This window comes from Rhipicephalus microplus, unplaced genomic scaffold, assembly GCF_043290135.1.
Source record: "Rhipicephalus microplus isolate Deutch F79 unplaced genomic scaffold, USDA_Rmic scaffold_19, whole genome shotgun sequence".
In the NCBI taxonomy this organism is placed as follows: domain Eukaryota; kingdom Metazoa; phylum Arthropoda; class Arachnida; order Ixodida; family Ixodidae; genus Rhipicephalus; species Rhipicephalus microplus.
In genome coordinates, this window is record NW_027464592.1 from 4,091,941 (window position 1) to 4,116,014 (window position 24,074).

Sequence of the window (24,074 nt, forward strand, 5' to 3'; positions counted from 1 at the left end):
TGTTGAACCACAGGATTGCCATAGCTGCGGCAGTCTCGACAACCGTTCGGGAGACAAACTTAGTCTTGGGACAAAGTAGCCAAATTTTGCTGTTCAGGGATTCCAATGTGTTCTGGGTTTTCCTTTTGATGCATCGAGCAAGGAGCTTCTCATCCGTTAGCCGCTTATAAATGGGCAAAACAGCCAATCCCTGTGCTTTTGTCAGGAGAGGTGTGTGGCGTGGTGCAGGTTCACCAAGTGCTTCAGCGCGTTCATGTTTGCACCACGACTCTGTTCCTGCAGGGCAAAACTTGTGGCTGCCAGCATTGTCGGTAGAGCATGAGTGGAAGTACGAAGCCCATACTGTAGTGTACATATCCCGTACACTCCCCCTGTTGCTTGTTATGGCAATCTGATAGTATGTTTGGAGCTTCTGAATGGCTGGCTCTTTCATTTTCTGCCCTCGTGGTAATGGCACATGCAGCTTCCGTAGCGCGGTGCCAAGTCTCTTGGCCACATGATTAGTGCAGTCTTCTTTTTCTATATTGACAGCACCATAGACTTTTGACTCTGCAACTGCACTATATGCTTTGCTGTCACAGTCACTCAAGAATGTCTTGAAATGCAGTGGGGTGTCATAAGTCATTGTTCTCTGCCGAATGCGCATCGCAGCCTCCGTTTCCATGGCATGGGAGGAACAGTCTGCATTTTTTTCACAGACTGGGCCTCGGAATGCCTGCCACAGTTCCTCGTCTGGGCCCATATCTTTGTGCCTACTGCATGTCAGGCAGTAATTTGATATGACCTCGAAGTCTAAGCAGAGGCCAGTATCTAAGGAGATAACTGCGCCAATCCCGTTGGGGCTTTTGTGGCCCCTCTTCTGCGAAGTGCCGTCGAACATAACAGCCACATCAGTTTCGCCTGCTACTTCTTTCGTCAACTCTCTGGAACGGCGCAAGTTTTCACTCACAGCTGCCATGGCAGCGGTGTGCACCTTCTTTGCTATCGAAAAAAATCCTCGGTGGTGTATTGGCTTTGGGAGTCCAATAATGGAACAAAATCTCGACAACTGCTCATGCCCAATGCCGACATTGCGTGCAGCCACCACCGCCTTCACATTTACAGCGAAACTATCTCGGGAGTTCCCACTGTCGTACCGTTGGCTCACTGGGCTGCTGCCGTCCGCCGTAACATGCAGTGACGTATAGGAGCACGAAAGAACAGTCGCTGAGCATTAGCTGTTTTCGCCATGAAGTTTGAGGAGCGACGAAAGTCCCTTGCGCTTTTCTGCCGGCTCTCGAACGGAAAGTTTTTGAATACCGCAAGCAGGGCATGCCCCACCTGCCACAAGTGCCGTCAGCAAGAGGGTGTCACACAAAACTGTCGTTGCACAAACCTCATCGCGCTGTCTTTCGTCTTTTTCGAAGAAGCCGAGCTTATTTTTCGAAGCACTGACGAAAGAAAGCGCAGCGTCAATCCCTTCATCGCAGCCACTGTCGCTCGTGCACTCGTTGATGCCGCCGTCAGGCCTAGCACACGTAGGCGCGTTCTCGTTCGTCGCCATCGTTCGGGGCGCTTTACGCCGCCTTCCCTTGAACTTGTGCTTCGTTCGAAACTTCTGCGGTCTCACGTTGCACTTTTTCGGGCTTGTCATCGCGGAAATATGCATAGACGCACAGAAAACAGACGGACCAAATGCCGATGGCCGCCACCAACACAGCTGACAATGACTCGGTAGCCAATTGCGATGCGGCTTAGGGTGCCGTGCGTTTCAAACCGCTCAAACCACGTGATAAAAAGGCCTCGTTTTTTTTTTTTTGCCCACGTACGAAACTGGCGGTCGTCGGAGCTGTATGAAGAAGGCCGGACGCAACTTTCCCAACCGATCGCGATGGCGGGCGGCACTGCGACGGGGAGCAGCGCGCAGTCAAAGATGGCCAATATCGGCGCAAATTCACGAAATTTTGAGCCACCGCGATGCCTTCATACACATTTTTTTTTTGCATTTTGCGGTTCGAATTTAGTTTTGAAATTTTCACAGATGGAAGAAGGTTTGAAGATTAAAATGCAATAAAAATCAGAAATACGAGAAATTTCACTAAAAACGCAATTTTTCGACTCGCATCTCCCCTTAAGAGTAGATGACGTGTTCCATGATCTTGGAGTATATGCTGGAGAGGGAAATTGGACGGTAGTTTCCAGGGGAAGACCGGTCACCTTTTTTGAAGACTGGAATGACCTTCCCTGTCCTCCAATCATTTGGCACTGTACCTGTGTCAAGTGAATGCTGAAAGATAATACAAAGAATTGCACTGCACGCATATTTTGTACTTTTTAGTGCTTTCGCGTTGATTCCATCAATACCGCAGGATGAAGAACACTTCAGGGAGTCAATGACCTTGGCAATGCCCTCTGCCCTGAATTCAATACCCTCCATTGGAGGAAAATTGAAATATGGAAAGTGTGGTAATGCATCTGTACTTGCTTTTGGGAACACTGAACAAAACGCTAGGTTCAGTGCGTTGGGAACTAGGACGCACGCCAGTGCCTTTAGAAGCAAAGTTCACCCCTTCCCTTTCGTCTTTTCGTGTTTGTTCAAGACTGGCAGGTTGTTTCCTCTCTGCTTGGACAGCAATCCTCCCAAGCGGGGTGTTTACATGTGCCCTCTGAGCATTAAAGCTGGGCCAGCTAGTAATATCTTTGTTTCAGCTGCGTTCATCGTCCCTGCACGAGGGCATTTCTCTGTGGGTAGTGTATACGATGGGTGATGGAATGTTATCTTTGTTTCAGCTGTGTTTATCACCCCTGCACGAGGGCATTTCTCTGTGGGTAGTGTATACGATGGGTGATGGCATGTTATCAGTTTTGGCATGACATGGGATATAGCAGCGACTGCAGAAATCCGTTGAGTGTGTTGATATTGCTGTAACAATAATAAGGTTATTGCACAATTCACCTTAGTGTTAAAAAAAAATGAAGCATTCGACAAATGTTGCTTATTATGTGCTGTGAAATGGGGCGACATATGCTCTGACTGTTCTCTCTGACTGCTCAAGAAGGCCATTGTGGCTCCTCAAAGCTTGCTACAAAAGGCACATTTGCCTGCTCCTAGGACTACTCCCAAACCTATGTACACTGTTCTACCCTTGAGAGGGACAAAGAAGCCTTTTCTATTTACAATAAGTTTTGTTTAAGAACTAAACACTTCATATGCATCGATAGTCATATAACACACTGTTTAATGAACCGTGATGAGGTTTCACTGTTTATTATTATATATTTTTTTTTTGGTAAAGCCATCTCAGTGACACACACTACATTTTTTCTAAGCCTTCTTTCTGTAGTCGATTTACTTTTGCTTGCTCTGCTCAGGGTTCGCACAGCCCCTTGAAATTCTTCAATATCATTGATATTGACAATATCAGTTCCAGGACCCTTGAAACTTGTTGAATGCCCTGAACTCCTTGTAATCCGTGGAAATGCTGTGTAACAACCTCTAGCTCATTTCAAACGCCCCTTTTGCTCAAGAATGACAATGAAAGCAAGCTGTGTTGACAAAACGGTGTTCATGAAATATCACAGACTAGACAAAGTCTATCTATCGGAAATTAAATGTAATCCAAGTCATATCGCTTGGTCGCGCCATGGTTTCTAAATTGGCTATAGTCTGCCATCTTTGTGCACTCTCGAGCTAGGCAATGTCCACAGCTGTAAAGGCGGTGCTGTCATCCATTGTAGCGAGTGCCGTAGAAGTTGTGCAGACAGAATCAGTGGCGCATCATGTGTAAATTTTTTAATATTGTGCTCCTGCATGGAAGACGCATTTCTTTTCTGTTTTTTTTTGGGGGGGGGGGGGGGGGGGAGGGGGAGCAATCTCATTCATAATCAGGGGAAAAAGAGGAGACTCACGAAAGATTGTCCATTGACTGGCATGGCCTCATAGCACAGCGCATCAACAGCTGACGATGGCAGGCATCGCTCCCTGTGCCATCAAGACACCTGCACTGGGCACACTAGGGAGTGGTATTTTGTCTGTCAGGCTTGTGTGTGCAATTTCACCCAGTACACAGTACATTTTCTTTAAAAAAAATTTCAGGTGGAAAGTTCTGGTCCCAGCTTGCGTGGCTTCATCATACGGTATATCGCAACTTAGTGCGATCGGAATCAAGTTATCTTTATCCAACCAAGATCACTATACAGCCGAATGTCGATTATACGTCCCCCGGTTTTGCGACGACCGGCGCTTTACGGCGAATCGGTTTAGTTCGACAATATTCCCCATAGAAATAAAGTATTCAAAAGCCCAGTTTCATGCGAACTTCAAATCTTACAACCCTCAGATTTCATCCGAAAGGAAAAAAAAACACCTTCACTTGAATCAAACATTGACTCTGATATTCACGAGTGCAAAATATGAACTTGTATTCCCCTAGGTTCATGATTGGAAAAGTAGCGAGTGAGAGAGGATGTCTTCTTAGGATGGAAAATTTACTCTCCTTGAAGTTCATGCTACATGAGCCCCGATCACATGGGTACGTATCTGGGGTCTTTACCTGGTTGAGGTCCAGCGACTCAGAGTAGCTTCAGCCAGCCAAAAAGCTGATATTTTCACGTTTTGGGTTCGTAAGAACTTTGCCTACTCAACATACAACTGATATCTTGTCTTTTTCACACTCACAGTCCCAGGCTTGTACTCGCATAAGAGTGTGACATAGCTGTTATGATGCAAAATTACTTTCGCTCGACGTCAACGTTCATAAAAGGGAGAAAGCACTAGTAGTACCTCACAGGGCAACCAATTACAACGCACATAGCACAAGTCGCGCACTAAGGCATTCTAGACAAGCTTGTGGTCTGTCACCATTGCGTGATAGTGATGACATTGTGTCTCACTCTTCTTATGGGCAGGCAATTTGGGCAGGCGATTTTCGGACTGTTTATCATATAAATATACGCGTCAGAGTCTATTTTTTTGTAAGGTTGAGAATAAGGACTTCCTTTTACCTCTTCGAACTAAGCAATGCTGCCATTAGCTGCCACCTGGCAAGAATGACTTAATATACCTTCCTTGCATCGGCACATGATCATGCCGTGGGCCTGTTCAGGCAGTCTGCACCAGTTTTTTGGGCAAGGCTGAGTGTCGCTGCCTATAAGCTTAGTTTTAAATGCGGATGATTTCTTAATTGCACAATGTCGCGCTTTGGCAACTGCGCCGTCCACACCCCCAGTGCGCGTGCTCGCGTGTCGTGCCGCATGCACACATTTTGTGCCGGCCTAGGAAGACACCCGCAAAACTGTCGCTTCCCTCCCCCTCTCTCCTCTCACAAGGCCAACGCAGGCAGTGTCTGCTAGTAAAAAATCAACCGCTTGCCCTGCAAAACCGTTCGCTGGCCACCCTGTATGTCTAGGCACTGGATCGTGCATTTGGAATTCACTCAAGCAAGGGAGTCTTTACTTGGCTTTCGCTTGACTTGATGCTTTTCTTGACTCGAGTAGATGTGATGGAAGCAACATTACCTTCACTCAGTAGTGGGGCAAACCCAACATTAGCGTCATACCACTCTCCTTCATTCAATGAATAAGAACAATAAAGGTGTAATAACGGTTAAACATTCACAAACTATACCCAATTGCGCAATGTTCACGCGATACCCCCTCCACTTTGTAACGCATTTACTGGAGTTCCCCCCGTAGGAAAATGCGGGCGGGTTTCTTTTTCGATTACATGACGCCTGGGTTATATGACTGTTTTACTTGGTCCCCTGAAAGTTGTATAATCATGGTTCCACTGTATTGTAGAAGATGTTTGGCATCGCAACAACAGGGTAATTTGCCTTGAAGAGCCATCAGAAAGGCACAAAGCTCCGATACAAAACCTTAGCAGGTGAGGTCATCTCATCTGTCGAAAGTTTTATGCAAGTGGCAAACCTGACCTTCGAGGTGACTTGTCATCATGAAATCACAGCAACTTCCTCTCGAACTGCGACACTTGATGGAGACTACAGAAAGAATGACTCCGGGGACGAAGCAGAAAAATAGTGGATGATGAAAATTACATGGTCACATCTGTTGCTCTAGTGCATTCATTTTGAGTTTATTTAAAATGATGTTTTCAGATAGTGAAATTTTGCGGAGTTTCACTTGTTCTGAGAATAAATGCTTTTTTATCGTGTGCAACGGTCTGGTTCATTTTTAAGGGGGGACCAAGGTTCTTAGGGCTCTCTTTTATTTTTGAACCAAGTGTGACAGAAGTTGGCATGCGTACTTAGCTTGTTCTCCGGATTTTAAAAATGTAGTTATTTTTTCTGTAGCTTTATTAGTTGAATAAATAATCAAGATAACAATTTATATTCTTACCAGAATAGAAAAATAACCACCTGTCAAAAATTTATAAATAACATAGGGATTGACAGTAGAAAGCATAAGACATGCAACATAAGAAGCACTTTTTTGAATGGGTCATAATTTCTTACTTTACAGTACACTAAACTTCACAGCTCTGAATGTGGCCATTGCGTGGGCATACAAAAGACTAGTTTGAAAAATTTGCATCGAGAGGAATCAAAATCTGCTTCCTATGTTGTGTGCTCCAAACATATAGCTTCATGCTGCAAAATAAAATATTCTGCTATCTGTAATATTTTCGGATATATTGCAGTAATTTTTATGCGGTGTGTACAAAATTGCCATTTTGAGAAAATGAAGAAAACAAACAATTGTAACATTTTTAACTGTAAAAATGTATGCGCTTATAATTACACAGCCATTGACATATAAATGAATGCTAGAAAGCCTAAGGAGTGCAATGCTGCAAGCTGATCGAAAATTGAACAAGTACTTCTCGAATTACAGCACAGTAAAGTTCATTGCATGTAACCAAATACAGAAACTTTTTTATAATAAAATAAAAAACGTAGCTGCCCATTAAATATAGGCTCCCAGCAATGTTTTTTTTTTGTGCACATTTAGCTACATTGTGCAAAAACAATTACAGCTCTAGCTGTCCTAGGTCCACTTTTACCGAACAAGCAAAAGAAAGTGGTCAAAATCGGTGCTTCGAGAATAATGCTGTTAAAACCTTATTTCGCCGTTTTGAAGAAAAAAAAATCATGGCACACATACCTTTAGTCGGTTAATATGCACCGCGGGAATGTAATAGGACTGGTTGTTTGTACGAGCGTGTCGTTTCTTCTAGTCCTGTAGCAAGTTGTGGCCGTGTGCTTGTCTGCCGCGAGGCCGCTTATCAGTTCGGTGACTGTACTGACCGCGATGTCCGACAAATGTGCGTGCGTCACCCACAATCTGTCGAATAATGCAACGATGTTTTCCGGCTTGTCCAGAATAAGTTACCCGTAAGTGTCGCGAACCAAAGTTGCTCCTTTGCTCATCGATTTTGAGGCTACACAAGTGCCGAGGTGTTAGTTTCCTTTTCACGTAAGACTGCTGCATTTTCGAGCGGAGATTGCGACAACGTTGCGAACACGTTGTTAAAAGCATTCTACCTGTGGACCGCGAGCATGTTCACTTCGAACGTATTGACTTTCTGTTGTTGGTCAACGCGCGGCGTACTCCACTCTGATGACCCGTCGCGCAGTTCAAGGTCCTTTCGTCAAGCGGGGGGAACCACAACATCGGCGGGTTTAGCGATAAGACTGCACTTTCGTTCTGTCACTACGAAGACTGATATCTCTGGTAGCTTCACTTCTGCTTTTTTACTTGCCGTTCTCTAACTGATGAGGCTGCAAAACACAGCTGTTCTCAGTAACGTTGTCGGCAACCAATGGGCGCATATGTGAGTTAGGCCTACACCGGTGACTGGGCGACCGTCGTTGACCGCGTCGAGTTCGTTATCCTCGTTGACCTGAGCCATAGCGGGGATCTTTCAGAAGTTCACAGCGAACGAACCACCGCCAAACCCGCTTCACCAATTACTGTAGCACGGAACTTCTTTACTTCCGCAAGCAGTCAGTAGCACCATGACAAAATGGCGCATGTCTGTGCGTGTCACGATAGTGAAGCAGACGCCGAAAGCGCTCCTTGGCCAATCGGATGCCTCACGTGCCCCAAGCAGCCAATTGAATCATGCGCTAGTGCTTCTCGATGACACGTTTTCGCTAAAAAACTAATGAGCAAGGTGAGCCAGCGGTGGCGGGAAATTGAAGATGAAAAGCGACCCTTCCAAACAAGACCAAGATGAACACGATAGCTCGTGCGTAACGGCAACAGTTTGGCACGGAAAAAGCGCGATTTTAGCGTCAATTTGCGCTCACGTTCATCTCACAGGGATGTTATGAATTGATTTTGCGCCAGAAATAATGATGTGAGAAGCTAGAAACTTCTCAGATAAGTGCGAAAATAGGTGCATATTTTGAAAATGTCAGCTTCAAAAAGTGGACTTTTTGCGATTTTTGGCCTTCTAAGACCCGTTTCGCTCTTTAACTTCACAAGTACGACAAATAAGGCAAATGTTTGAGCATAGTGTAGTACTTTTTGTTGGAACCTTGAACGAATACCTGCAAAGGAAGCAACTTGATGTTTCACGTCAGATCGTGGAACAACTGTGAGGTAACAACCAGATATCTGACTTCGACATTCTGCGGTCACAGCACAATAGATGACCTCTTGCAGAAGTTCACAAAAGCACTTGCGTCTTTTTCTCTGAGCAAAATTGTGCAGCTCATGATGGATGGCCTGAATGTCGGCTGGAGGTGAAAGTTGTTCTTAACAGTTTCGTTGACAACAAGCTTCTTTCTGAGCACAGAAGAGATGTTCACTTCTACCAAGAAAAACTGCATAAACTAAAGAACTTGGAAAGAGACCATGAATGCCTAAATGCTACTTTTGTGCGCTAAGGAAGCATGCATGATCTGTTCTCAATCTTATGGGAAATGCTGAAGGTCCTTCTCTTGCCTAGTTATGAACAGCCTTTAGTAGAACGAGGTTTCAGTGTGAACAAGCTGATTATAGCAGAAATTATGGCAGAACTCTTGTATATCTCTCAGGTAGTTATCTATGAGGCTGTGACAAACCCACAGTAGGCTGCTTACCGTTTCCTCTGTTGAAAGAAGTGAAGTCATCAGTGCTCCAAGATATGCCTAGATGTGCGTTGCACACAGGAGAACAGAAGCATATTGTAGCACAGCGGATAGCTTTCAGAAGGAAAGAGCTCGAGGTACAGAGCACGCAACATGAGATGGCAGGGCTTCAAAAAACTCTGAAGTGCTTGCTGGAGGTAGTAGATCGGGCTTTGAAAGACTCCAATGCAAAAAACGACATGGCATGTCTTTTGTCAAGGTGAACAGGTTTCGCATAACATCTAAATAAAAAGAGGCGGAGATAGCTGTTCTTGAAAAAGATGTCAGTGTAAAAGCAGAGCTGATTTCATAAGTTACGCGCAAAAGTAACATTAAGTTTACACTGCTTGAATTCTTTATTTCAGCATCCTTGAAATCCTTGAAGATTCTGTGAATTTACAGCGAAATATTGTGTGCGAACCTCATGTGTTGATTGTCGCAATAAACACACAGGAAACGGCGTTTTCTTTTTGTTGAAAGGTCACCAGTGGTCTCTTGCAAAATCTAAGACCTTGAACAAAAAGTCAGCTTATTGGCTAAGTAGGGCCTCTAGTTTCGTGCTGGCTCTGTTGAACATCATAGGTTGCACACTTGCGACGACGTTAGTGAGCGTGGGAACTCTGATTTTGTTGAAAGTTTTTATCGTGTCTCGGCCACATAACGATGTTTTCGGACTGTTGACCACTGTGACCGTGCCTTGCATATTCTTCCCATCGCATCTGGCCATCATGCTTAGTTGTCCCAGCAGGGGAAGTTCACCCAAGAGGCAGGACAGTTTTAGCTGTGTTTTTCGCAACTGCCTCCACTTCATTTCATACTTCAGAAACATAGCTGCTGAAATGATGCTTACAGGTGGCCCGGTGTCCACTAGCATTGTTAGAGGAACGTTGTCCCTGCTGATGACTCCATAAATAGGTTTAATCTTTCAGATACTTGATTCTTCGAGAAGGACGACCCCTATGGCGTACAAGGCCTCGGTATCGACCGAGGACATGCAGTCTTCAGCTGTCGTTGCGTACAGCCCTTTCCAATGTGCATTCGCATGTGGCCTCTGCTGTCGGTGATTAGATGTTGCTGAATGACACATTCGACTCAGGGGGCCTCGTTTGGTACACCTGTGGCACACCGCATGCAGATGTTTGCATTCATCGTCGACATAATTTTTGCTGCCACACCGTCCACATCGGCAACGCGTATCCGGCTTTGGCCGAAATCAACCAGTCCAGTTCCGTTGGTGTGCAAAATTTACCGCACCTTGCTCCGTAAAATGCATCAGTCGAGCATCCTCAGCAGTTTCCTGTACCGAAATGGCAAAGCATTCTGCCTGTTCTAGCTTGAGCTTTCATTGCATCAAATAAGTGTCACCTAACATCTTCATCGTGCACGCCACACAAAATTCAGTCTCTCAGCATTCGCTCCAACCATGCCCGGAAATCGCACTTCTCCGCCAGCCGTCTAATTTCAGCAATGAAATGCTGAATAGTCTCACCGGCTTTTTGTGCTTGCATGAGGAATGCATAGCTTGCAGTAGTCTCGTTGACTGGAAGGGTGTAATGTTCTCCAAAATGTCCGACGACTTCATTGTAGCTGAGCTCGTTGACTTTTTTCAGGTGACAACAGCCCTGCACCACTCTCACTATGCTGTCTGTGAGTGATGATATTAGGAGTGCCCATTTCTATGTTATATAGTCGAGCCGGCTTATAACGAACCTGAGCGTGACGCGGCATCGGTTCGCTGTATCCCGAAGTTCGTAGTAAATGAAACACGGCTTTTAAAAAAGTTGCGAGTGAAAAACAAACTTTTTTTGCCCCAAAAAGTCCATGATGCACGTGTTTCGAAGAGCAGAAATGACAAGGGCGGTCTCGAGTTCATTTAAAACGGCAGGCTGCTCGTTCGCCGAGGCCCGTGGCATAAGCTGCATGAGGCACTGGCTCCAAAGCTTCGTCGTTCTCGCAATCCGATTCCTCCAAATCGCTCTCGCCACGTACTTCATTCACAATGCCCCAATTCGAGCACGGTTCCGCAGTGTCAGCATCATCATCGGCCGTAATCAAATCATTGTAACACATGTCCCATCAGCTCTCCCAGGTCGGAGTCGACGACGCGCTGCCACAAATCGCCGCTGTAGTGCTCCTGTTCGGAAGCTTCAGGCTTGGCATCGGGCCTGACAATCGACGAAGTCGGCTTCGCGAAAATAGTTACGCGCACATGTAGTCGCACTAAATATTCACCATCTCCACAGCTGAATACCGGGACGCCTGAAGCGGCAAGTTGGCTGCCAGGTGGTCAACAGCTATGAGCAAGCGCTTCGCAACGCGGCACCTAACACGCGGATTACGCTCTAGCTTAGCGGTCATACTTTGGACGTTTTGTTGAGCGGCACGAAAAAGTGTGCTAGTCCTCCCGCCGGCCATCATGACCACACGCGTAGAACAGCTCTGGGCGCGTTTCCATTTGGAAAACGAAACTAATTCGAGCCAGCGTGGCGGGCGTCGCAGAGCAGTGGAGACAGGTGAAGGGGTTGTGATCAAGAGAGGAGAGCAGACTTGCGAGAGAAGGGCAAGGAGTTGCGATTAAGCACGGGGGAATGAAAATTCCTTCCTCCGTGCGATAAAGAGAGAGGAGGATGCGGTGGGCGGGCGACCTTGAAAACCAAGACACGGGAAGGAGGCAGGTTGGGTAGTTCGCTTGAAAGGTCCGCGAAACTCGCTTGTAGAGAAACTTTAAAAGAGTGCCAGTGTGCGCAGCCATCAAAGCATGGTCGGCACATTCGGTGCGCACGGTGGCGTTCGAAGAATCGGCGGCTGTGATAAAAAAAATCGTCTTGTTGCGCCGGCGGGTTTGCGTAGCCTCACGATCTTCGATATTTTTCGATTCATTTCGCACAAATGGACAGCCATTTTTGCGCTTCCGCTCGCGTGCGAAGGGAATCTGAGTCGAGTGTGAAGGCAGCGAGGACAAATCCTAAACACGGAACGGATAGCAAATTGTCAGAATCTGTGGGGTAGCGTACGCACGTGCACTAGACGCAGACTATCGGATACAGTCAGTAGCCGACAATTTCGGCAAATGGTCTGGTCACTCCAGGCCGGCAATGTCAACGACAGTACCAGCCATCAAAAATGGGGTACGTGGCGGACTGGTCTTCCCAAGATTGGTGGCAGTGTGAAAACACAGGCCTCGTCCGGCGATGCAGGGTGCTCAAAGTAGTGGGGGGACAAAGGACGGAGGGGTGCGTAACAAAAAGCGGTTGGGGAGAGCAGCAACTAGAGGGGCGCGGAGGCAGAATCGGCGTTTCACAATAAGAATGTATGGGCACGTCGCCGATGCCTGATCGTTGGTCGAAATTGCTTTCTTGGGAAGTCGGCACACCGCTGACTCCGTTCGCTGTAACCGATCAGTGGCGCTGGGAGACGTTCGTTGTAAGTGCGATTTTGTGCCATTGAACCAATGTATATTTTTACGGTCACGCGGATATTGTTTGTTTTAAGCAAAAGTTTGTTTTAAGTGGGGCCGTTATATGTGGGCTCGACAGTATCTGTGATGTTATGCCTTTCAAAGTAAACCTCCAGGCGAACACGATACGTTGGCCAGATACCATCCGCACCTCCTAATTTGGGTGGCTGCCCAGCACTCATGTTTGCGTGGTTCACTGGTCGCCACCGTTATGTCAATATCGAGATACAACACGAAAACCAGACAACACTACAAAAGGGCAACTTATTGAGCAGCTTGTTTTTATACTTCATGTATGTAAAATTGCAGTGGCCGCATTGATAAGACTGCATACATCAAACGCTTCATTCCACCCTTTGCATGCAGACACCAACGGTTTCTTAGGTCCCTCACTGTCAACCACTGGTGGCAGTTCCCCCAGCTGCAGCCTGGGCTACGAAGGTGCACCCTTGCCGCAGGGTTACCTCGGCCGCAGGCCAAGCCACATAGGCGACCAGGCGGGACCTTCAGGGTGCTCGAGGTTCCTCCGTAGGACACCTCCCCATCAAGCCGTTTCTGAGCTGGACGAGGCCAGTCGTGCAACCCTGCAAGAGGAGCTCTCTCCCACGCTATCTTGCAGGGAACTTGCTGCAACGGACACCAGAGGTGTGCATTTTTTTTTCACAAGTCGTGCTCTTTCAAAACCAAGTTGGTCTAGGTAGTTCGGGTGCTATTTTGTGTGTGTTGTGTGACAGAACAGAAAGGAACATCACAAGAAAATAAAGAGGGAGCAAACAGCCAATGGGTGAGCTGAGAGATGAAAAATGTTTTCTACGCATGGAGATATACAGTAGACTCTCATTAAATGAAATTCTTCAAATTGTAATACTGCAGAAATAGAACAACTGCCTCTAATAATATTGGTTTTGTACTGGGAATCGTGTTTCACTGCTTATCTCTTGGTAAGCAAAGCTCCTACTTGACAGAACACATTTTAACGTGACAGCGTTAAAGAGCTTGTTTTGCAGAAATTCTGGCATATGTGTCGGCGTCATTGGTTGTGAGGGAAAAATCTTATGCCTGACCGAAAAATCCACAACAATGCAAATAAAAAAATGAAGATAAAAAGTTTTGGAGCAGAGTGGAGACCGAACCAGGGTTGTTTGGGCTAAACTGGGGATTGAACCCGAGTCGTTTGCGTGGCAAGCGGATGTTCTGCCACACGGCCATACCTTAGCTTGTTAAAACATTGAAAAGAACTTCCTCTGCTTGGAAATGCAGTGAAAGTAGCTTTTGTACTTCAGAAACACACGCATCCTGTATACATGCTTCACAATGCAACATGAAATATTGCAGTAATAATGCATCATACAAGCGTCCATTGCCAATGGGCGTCAGAATATGTGAATATCGTAATGGCTCCGTGGTTGAAAGCCGGTTCATCGGTACAAAAGGCACACACACTACTGCACCTGTTCCCTTAAGGCCACGTTGTGAGTGCATAGAAAATTCGATAAGGTTTCATCCACAAAGTGTTTGAAGTACCACTAGGAACAAGATCAGTGGCGCTGATCGGTTACAGCGAATTTGCAATTCGTTTCGTGTTCAGGACTTGTTCTCCCTCACTTCGCACTCGACTCACCATGCCTTCTGTTCGCGTGTGAAAGCGCGAAAACTGCTGTTAATTTGTGCGGAGCAAATCGCGAAATATTGAAGCTCTTGAGGCCACGCACGACCGCCGATTCTTCGAACACTGCTGAGCACCACAATCCAGGCGGCCATGCTTTATTTTAACTTCTGCACGCGCAGGCACTTTTTCCAAGTTTTTCTACGTGCGAGTTTCGCGGACCTTTCAAGCAAGCTACCCAACCTGCCTCCTTCTCGTGTGTTTCGATTTTCAAGGTCACCCTCCCGCCGCATCCTCCTCTCTCTTTATCGCAACTTCTTGCCCTTCTCTCACAAGTCTGCTCTCCTCTTTTCTCTTGAACACAACCCCTTTGCCAGTCTCCACCCGCCGCTCCGCGACGCCTGCCACACTGGCTTGAATCAGTTTCGTTTTCTGACTAGAAACGAGCCCAGAGCTGTTCCACGCGTTTCGTCATGTGTGTCGGGCGTGTGTGGTCATGATGGCCGTTCGGAGCACTAGCACGCTTTTTTCTGCCGCTCAACAAAACGTCAAAAGTGTGACTACTTGGCTTGAGCGTGATCCGCGCGTTAGGTGCCACGTTGCGGAGTGCTTGCTCATAGCTGTTGACCACCTAGCAGCCAACTTGTCGTTTCGGGAGTCTCGGTATTCAGTTGTGAAGATGGTGAACATTTCGTGTGCGGCGGTGACGACTACATGCGCGCGAAACTTTTTTTGCGAGGCCGATTTCGTCGACATTGGGCCCGATGCCGAGTCTGAAACTTCCAAACTACGGCGGCGATTTGTGGCAGTGCGTCGTCGACTCCGACCTGGGAGAGCGGGTTGGACATCTGTTGCGATTGTTTAATTACGGTCGATGATGATGCCGACACTGCGGAACCGTGCATGGATTGGGGCATCGTGAATGAAGTACGTGGAGAGAGGGATTTGGAGGAATCGGATTGTGAGAACACGCAACTTTGGAGCCAGGGCCTCGTGCAGCTTATGGCACGGACCTCAGTGAACGAGCACGCTGCCATTTTGAATGAATTCGAGACCGTCCTTATCACTTCTGCTCTTCGAAACACGTGCATCACGAACTTTTTCAGCCAAAAAACGTTTGTGTTTTCACTCGCAACGTTTTTTAAAAGCTGTGTTTCATTTACTACAAACTTGGGGATACAACAAACGGATGCCGCGTCATGCTTAGTTTCGTTATAAGCGGGCTCAAATATAATACTTCAATGATCAGCCAGGAAACAATGTCGCCCCTTGTGACTCTGACTTCGGACAACGCTGTTGCTGCGGAAGACCTCGCAGCCGCAGAAAGCGTGACGGCGATTGCAACCGCTGCCTCCCTTACTGCAGGTATGCGTGATCGAGCGGACCGTGTAAGGATAGATGCTATATTTTATTACCACAGCTGACTGAATATCGTTGCCCGCAGGGGCGCCTGCGAAAGTAGGCGTTTGGTGTGTAGCGACACCACGGACCCGAGCTAACGGGGGGGGTTTCGGCTCCCTCCCACGCCTAGCCGTGCGTGGCTTTGCCGTGCCCGGGGAAAAGGGGATCCTGGGGGTTGAGCTGACGCTGGGTGATTGGACCTTTCAGGCCCCCCGGCAGAGGCAACACACCCCTTTGGCCCCGGCTTCACGTAGACGGCACCTCTGGGCTGACCCACCCAGAAAAAATCGGCAGTCGCCTTTTCCTATCTATTTCTCCCTACATCTTCGTCTTTATCTCTTACTGTTTATCTGTCCTGTCTTCTACTCTCTTCCGTTTACTTCCAAACTTCCTGGCGGCTAGGGTTAACCCTGTGCAAATAGCCTACCTTGGTCTAGGCGCATTGGGTTATAGTGGCGTTGTACGGCTGGCGTCTGCAGGTTTCAGCATCCGCAAACTTGTAGCGTCCCCTCGTTGGGCTCCGTGGTGGGTGGCCGCCAATGCTGCTGAACAACATACAATTAGCATGCATAAAGCATTCCCTTTACTCAGTGATCGTGCCTCCTCAAAGCGGGTACGCACCGAAGACATCAATTTTTTCATCCGGCCAAGACAAATGTTTCTTCATTTCCACGTTATACACTGCGAAAAAACTAACAAGCAAGCCAGAACTGTATCTCCCTTCGTAGTTTCTAGATGCTTAACCGAAACTCTCGGTGCCGGGTACAAGGTTACCAAAATGGCCAGTGGAGATTTACTCCTTGAAATACGTGACAAAGACCAATTCGATAAACTGAACACCATCACAACGTTTGGAGACACACCCATCAGTATTACGCCACACATGTCCATGAACTCATCTCGCGGGGTCGTATCGGACGCAGATTTGCTTGAGCTGACCGAAGCTGAACTTCTGGAAGGATGGAAGAGCCAGAACGTGACAAACGTACAGCGTATTAAGATTCAGAAGAGATCAAAAGGAAATCCCAACTAAACACTTAGTACTGACCTTTGCTTCGAGCGATTTGCCGGAAACTATTCAGACTGGGTACACAAAGACATCCGTGAGACCATATATTCCCCACCCCCGCCGTTGCTTCCAATGTCAGAGATATGGCCACGGCTCGCAAAGCTGTCGTGGCCGGAAAACTTGTGCTCTGTGTGGAGTCGTGGGCCATGCGTCCGACAACTGCAAAGCACCTGCACACTGTGTGAACTGTGTCGGTAATCATGCTGCGTACTCACGTTCCTGTTCTTTCTGGAAAAAAGAAAGAGATCATCACTTTAAAGATAAAAGAAAACATTACATTTAAAGAAGCAAGAAAAAGAGTCTCGCCATTTTATGGCCCCACATATGCTGATGCGGCGCGTCAGGGGGCAGTGTCGCACCAGCCCTCGCCACTCCTTCGGCCTGCGCAGAGCGAGCCATTGGCTGTGGCGCCTGCCCCCAAGGCGGCAGTAGTTGAGTCTACTCCGCCTACTCCCAAACAGAGACCGTAGACTCCAGAGTCTTCGGGTCTCAAGGCCTCCCCTCACCAGGCGAGGCCCAAAATCCAAACTAACAGCCCGCACGTGCGGGCATCCAGTGCCTCCGAGGAGGCAATGGATACGTCGGCACCCTTGGTGCCGAAACAGCGGCGTGGCTCCTTGGAGCGCGCCAAGAAAACAAAAAAGCAAATAACAGGGCCTGATGACGGCCCTGTTAAGTGAACTCAAACTCCCCGTCTAAACAGCCACTCGCTTTTCGTACACACAGCATTATTTTACATTCACCATGAACACTCAAATTATACAATGGAACGTCAGGGGCCTCCTCAGAAACCTTGACGACATCCAAGAACTCCTACACGAACACTCACCAAAAGTGCTGTGTGTACAAGAAACACACCTAAATTCAAAACACACAAATTTTCTTCGTAAATACGTTATTTTTCGAAAGGACCGCGATGATGCCATGACATCATCCGGAGGTGTTGCCATCATATTAAATCAAGGAATTGCATGCGCACACTTACAACTCCAAACATCCCTTGAGGCAGTGGCTGTTCGAGCGGTTCTTTTTGATAAACTGATCACAATCTGCAGTATTTACATTCCTCCTAGCTATCAGCTGCAAAAACGTGATTTATACTCTTTAATTGATGAACTTCCGGAGCCCTATGTTCTCCTTGGAGACTTCAATGCGCATAGCAGGCTATGGGGTGATTCTCGGTATGACGCGCGAGGTCGACTGATCCAACAGTTCCTTCTCTCGTCGAGCGCGTGTCTCCTGAATCGAAAAGAACCAACCTATTATAACCTCGCTAATAACACCTACTCCTCCATAGACTTGAGCATAGTATCTCCATCTCTTGTGCCTCTACTCCAGTGGAAAGTTGTCAGTAATCTGTACGGAAGTGACCACTTCCCCGTAGTTTTGAGCACAACGACAGTAACTGAGTGTCCACCACGTGTTCCCAAGTGGCTCATAAACAGAGCCGACTGGGAACAGTTTCATACTATCGCTTGTCTAGGTTGGAATGACATCTGTACTTTGAACATTGATGTTGCTGTGAAATACTTCACAGCGTTTTTGATTGATGCTGCAACAAAATGCATCCCACAAACAAATGGACACCCTGGAAAACGATGTGTGCCATGGTGGAACTCTGAATGCCGAAACGCGCGCAAACAGCAAAACAGAGCTTGGAGGCTGCTTCGGAACTCACCGACAGCCGAAAATCTTGAAACCTTCAAGAAAATGAAGTCTCAAGGCAGGAGAACGCGTCGGCAGGCCAGAAGAGAAAGCTGGCAGAAGTTTTTGTCAGGGATCAATTCTTACACACAAGAGGCCAAAGTCTGGAACATGGTCGGTAGGATAGCAGGGAAACAAGTACACACACTTCCACTCGTAAACACTCAAGGTGATACCTTGGAAGATCAGGCAAACTTCCTTGGGGCACATTTTGAACGGGTATCCAGCTCGTCCCACTATACTGACACTTTCCAAAAATACAGAACAAGAATAGAAAAGCAGAAACTCGAACACAAATGCACTAGATACGAGGCATATAATCAAGCGTTCAGTCTAGCTGAGCTGCGAATGTCTCTAAACTCCTGCAGTACTTCTGCCCCAGGTTCTGACCGTGTCGTATATGAAATGTTAAAAAACCTACCGATCGAAACAAGAAAAACCTTACTTTGTTTGTACAATGCTATCTGGTTTTCTGGCACTATCCCTAACTCCTGGAAAGAGGCTATTATAATTCCCATTTTGAAAGAGGGCAAGGACCCTTCTTTACCTTCGAGTTATAGGCCTATTGCACTCACAAGCTGCTTGTGCAAAATCTTCGAAAAAATGATAAACTGCAGACTTGTACATTTCCTTGAAACAAACAATTTGCTCGACCCATTTCAGTGCGGGTTTCGAGAAAGTAGATCCACCACAGACCACCTTGTTCGTATCGAGGCACAGATCAGGGACGCCTTCGTCCATAAACAATATTTTCTCTCTGTGTTCCTCGATATCGAAAAGGCTTATGATACTACATGGCGTTTCGGAATTCTAAGAGACCTGTCCCACCTTGGCGTGCGCGGAAGAATGTTTCACATAATCGAAAGTTACCTGTCAAACCGGACATTCCGTGTCCGAGTGGGCACGGCTCTTTCCCAAACATTCGTCCAGGAAACAGGCGTGCCACAAGGTGGTGTACTTAGCTGCACACTTTTTCTCATCAAGATGAATTCCTTGCACTTGTCCATCCCTCGCAATGTGTTTTATTGTACATATGTCGACGACGTCCAGCTTGGCTTTAGATCTTGCAACCTGGTAATGTGCGAGCGACAGGTTCAGTTAGGTTTAAACAAGGTCTCCAAATGGGCAGAGGAAAACGGATTCCGACTGAACCCACAAAAGAGCACGTGTGTCTTGTTCTCCCGAAAGAGAGGCATGCACTCAGAACCTGACATTGAATTGAACGGTCAACGTCTGTCTGTCAATGCGGAGCATAAATTCTTAAGATTAATCTTGGACAACAAGTTGACCTTCGTACCGCACATCAAGTATCTAAAAACAAAATGTTTAAAAGCCATGAATGTTTTAAAAGTGTTGTCACGTACTACGTGGGGTAGTGACAGGCAATGTCTCATGACTCTGTATCGAAGCCTCATTCGCACCCGCTTAGATTATGGGGCCATTGTTTATCAGTCTGCGGCTCAAAGTGCTTTGAAGATGCTGGACCCCGTGCACCATTTGGGCATCCGCCTTTCTACGGGTGCTTTTCGCACCAGCCCCGTAGAAAGCCTTTATGTTGAGTCAAATGAGTGGTCGCTTCATCTGCAGAGAACTTACATGTCCTTTGTTTATTTCCTTAAGGTGAAAGCAGATAAGAAGCACCCCTCATATTCCACTATTAATGATTTGTCGAGCTCCATTCTGTTTCAAAACAGGCCTTCGATGAGGCAGCCCTTCTCAGTTCGCCTGAAAAGTCTAGCTGAGGAAACTGGAGTGTCACTTGAACACAGTTTAATGGCTCCTGTAGCATACCCGCCACCGTGGCAATGGCAGACTATAGACTGTGATGTGTCCTTTCTTGAAGTTACAAAACATGCGCCTATTGCCCATATCCAAACATACTTCCTGGAACTTCAACACAAATACACACGTCCCGAGTTCTTTACAGATGCCTCCAAGTCCAACTCCTCTGTGTCCTACGCTGTTGTCGGCCCATCCTTCTCGGATGCTGGCCCTCTACATCCAGGCACAAGTATCTTCACAGCGGAAGCTCACGCGATACTTGTGGCAGCTAAACACATCAAACAATTACACATACAAAAAGCAGTAATTTATACAGACTCCCTTAGTGTGGTAACGGCTCTGCACAGTCTTAAAAAACAAAAAAACCCGGTCCTCATCTCACTTTACTCCATTTTGTGCACACTCTACACACTCAAACAGCATGTTGTAGTGTGCTGGGTGCCAGGGCACCGTGAGATTCAAGGCAACGTGAGGGCGGATCAGCTCGCTGCATCCGCCCACAAAAACACTGCCCCTACACCCATATCAACCCCGGCCCTCGATCTTAAGCCGTCTCTTAAAAGAAACCTCAGAGTATACTGGCAGAGCAAGTGGGATACACATACACAAAACAAACTACACGTTATTAAGCCACACCTTGGTCATTGGCTGCCCGTATCGAAATCGCGTCATACAGAGGTAATACTAACGAGACTCAGGATAGGACACACATACATGACACACACACACACACCTTTTGTCTGGTGGCGATCCACCATTGTGTGACAGATGTGGTGAACCATTGACAGTCCTTCACATTTTAATTGAGTGCAAACAATTGGACACTGTAAGAGAACAACACTTTCCATTACCCTACCGACAACATATACCTTTACACCCTGCAATGTTCGTCGGTAGGGAACCGCTTTTTAGTCACAAATCATTGTTAGCGTTTTTTAAAGAAATTCATAGTTTCCATATCATATACCCAGGCATCCCGTAGCATGACCTCTCCAGAGAGGTTTTTGCTGCGGTGGTTACACAAGAAAGCACTTGCCTCACGGCCCTTGGACGCAAGGGTATGAACGAGTGAGGCACTTGTGCTAATGCCATACATATCCACCATCGTCTTTTATTATCACCAACTTTTGTCATCTATTCACACCACACACACCTTTCACGGCATGGTCATGATTTTATTACTTGTATGTTTTTACCCGCCTTACCGCGAGGAATTTTATGGCCCTTATGCAGCCGCTTATCACAATCATTGTCCATTTTTTTTTAGCATGATGAACTGGCGCTCTTTGGCCGTGAAGCATCCCTTGCGCCATAAAACATCAAACATCATCATCATTTAGTGAGCTTCCCCTTCCCACTCAGTGGCTTATCACTTTTCTGCACAATGTTTCGAAGAGCACTTCCAATCCTTTTCTGAACATGGTTCAGACATTCTTCTTTTACAATTGGCACTAGCCCGTACACATTCTCTTCTGTGAGGGCAGCGAAGGTACGGCTGTCTTCGTCGGACACAAGAGTGGTGTACCGCAGGCCATGCTTGGATACAGACCGCCCAAAGAGAGTCAAGCCTGCCTCCACTTCCATGCTTCCCGATTTTGCGTCTGTGTTTTTCTGGCAAATGTGGTGCTTCTGCCAGCTTTCGTATGCTGCATCTCCAGGTTTGGGTCCTGTTTGGCATCCAAGGCAGTGGTTTGAAAGAACTACAGCATCCAAGATGAGACCTGTAAAGAAGTCAATTACCGATCCCACTCCGATGTGTGATGTGTGACCCCGCTTATGCCATGTGCCATCGTACACTACGGTGATGTCCTTGCAGAAGCTGGGGTCCATTTCTTTATATGTTTTGATCACTGCTGTGGCAGAATCAGCATAAAACTTTTCCAAAGCGGTGGCCTCTGGCTTCCTGAACGTCTCTTTCAAGTGCTTCTGAAACGTCTTGTGGTGAAGACCTCTGTAAGAGACGTTCATGGCAGCCCAAAAGTCATTAAGAGCTGTTTGCCCCTTGCCTATTTGCTTTATAGCCATTATGGTGCGGACATTTACATCGAAGGCCTGAGTGTCCTTTTTGCGGGGTGATGTCCATAATTTATTGACGGTGCCACAAGAGGCGCACACGACTTCAAGTTTTGTTGCAAGTCCAAGCTTGGTGCTCTCTCGGACAGTCATAGCACCTTTCAAACATTCTTTGCACACTGTGCGGCTGAGCACGACGTTAAAGATGTTCATTTGAACGAGCGAAAAATGTTCGCCCTCACTTGTCACTGCAGGTGCAAGAGCCGGCTGCATCAGTTGAAATTTCTTCTGCGTCGCCGGCGTAGACTCGAGTTCAGCGCGAACGGCGTCACGACGTTTCGCATTCGCATCGATTTCTTCCTTCGTTAGGAAACGCGTCCGCAGATGAAGCGACGGTCCACTCACGCTCGATGGCGGCACCGATTCAGACGAAGTGCTGGGTCCGGCGATATCAGAAGCACTCGGTGTCACACTGGATGGCATCGATTCGAAGCACGTGTCGAGCCCGGCGATCTCGGAAACACTCAGTGCATTTGTGGCTCCAGCCACACTCGATGTGTCGGATTCTCGACTGGCGACAGCCGACAACACAGTTCCGTCGCTGCAAGCATCTACGCAGTCGGCACCCGCAGCAGAATAGCGGAATTTCGATGATCGTACAAGCCGCATAGCACGCCTCCGCGCACCGGACTTCCGCACTGACTTCGGCTTCGTTGCTGGCATCGCCCGCAACAACAAAGACGAAAGGCACAGAACTAGTGCAAAAAGAAAAAAAAAAAAACGAGAGAAAATGATCAAAAAGATAGCACAAGGCGAAGAGCGGCTCGTAAGCAGACGTCTGTCGAGGCGGACGGAGCAGAGAGCAACAACGAAGCGAGCGCGCTGGACGCGCCATCTAGAGGAGCGACCGCCCCCGCTGCTGCACAGCAGCCAATGGCGGGCACGCTTTCTCCCGCGAGATTTGAATGCGCTGCTCTAGCCAATCAGCGCTCCGCATCGCATCGCGGGAAAACGCCAGTAGCGTCTCGACTGTGCTGCCGACGCCATTTTGCAAGGCGGCGAACGATAGAGAAAGAATTCACGGTCAAAACAACACCAAGATGGCGCGGGACGACCGCATGGTCCGGGAATGGCGCGCGCGCGAAGTTTGGTTTGATTTCGGGATTTGCGCCTGTTTTGGACGCCGCGGCGGCCTCGAAAATAGTATTTTTTTTGCACTTTGCGGTTGAATTAGGTGGTGATAATTACAGAATAGGTAGCTTATGAGACATACAACCCAAAAATGTGGTTTTTCAAAAACCGACTTTTTCGCGATTTTTTAGTTTTCAAGAGCCGCGTCCCCCCTTAAATTGTTTAAGTTGTCGACGGAGTCTGGCGTTTGGAGGAGTAGTAGAGTCGGTCAAGCGGTCAACAATAGTGCGGCAGTATGGGTCGACACGTTGTTGTGAAACAAGGACGGATTGGGTGGCAGGTGATGAACTTAGCGCTGCGATTGGAGAGGTGCTGTCGTTTCGGAGTATCGATGGTGAATTGCTTCCGCTGGGCAAAGGACAGCGCGATAGAGCATCAGCATTTTGATGCTTCTTCCCAGATCTGTAGGTGACATCGAAATCATACTCCTGCAAGCGAAGCGCCCAGCGAAAAGAAAAGCGTTCAGCGTTCAGAAAAGAAACGAAAAATGTCGATGGCATTGCTCAAAAGAAATGGAGTGGGGTCAGTTTCCTGAAACAGCCAAACAGACAGGGGCACAGGACTTCTCATTTTGCCGCTGTGCTCCGTTATACGGGGCTGATCAACTCGGAGGTTGGTGCTTGAGCCGTCTTGTTAAAGAAATGGGCAGCTGTATACGTAGGTGAACAAGTCACAGTTGCACAGCAAGTGGTAAGAAAAGAGTGCAATAGCAACAAATTGTGTCATATGAACTGAGACTGGCACCTAGCTCCCTTAGAATATATCACACGTAACTCAACTAAATGCTGGTTACCGAGA

At 47.3% G+C, this 24,074-nt stretch overlaps 1 protein-coding gene across 1 annotated transcript in view; it reads left to right on the forward strand.

The window, feature by feature from the left end:
- Window positions 1-24,074, forward strand: part of LOC142785204 (uncharacterized) — a 145,726-nt gene that overhangs the window by 25,826 nt on the left and 95,826 nt on the right. The window contains exon 4 of the mRNA XM_075883653.1: window positions 12,686-13,155. Coding sequence (XP_075739768.1) covers window positions 12,686-13,155 — 470 coding nt within the window. The remainder of the gene's footprint in view (window positions 1-12,685; window positions 13,156-24,074) is intronic.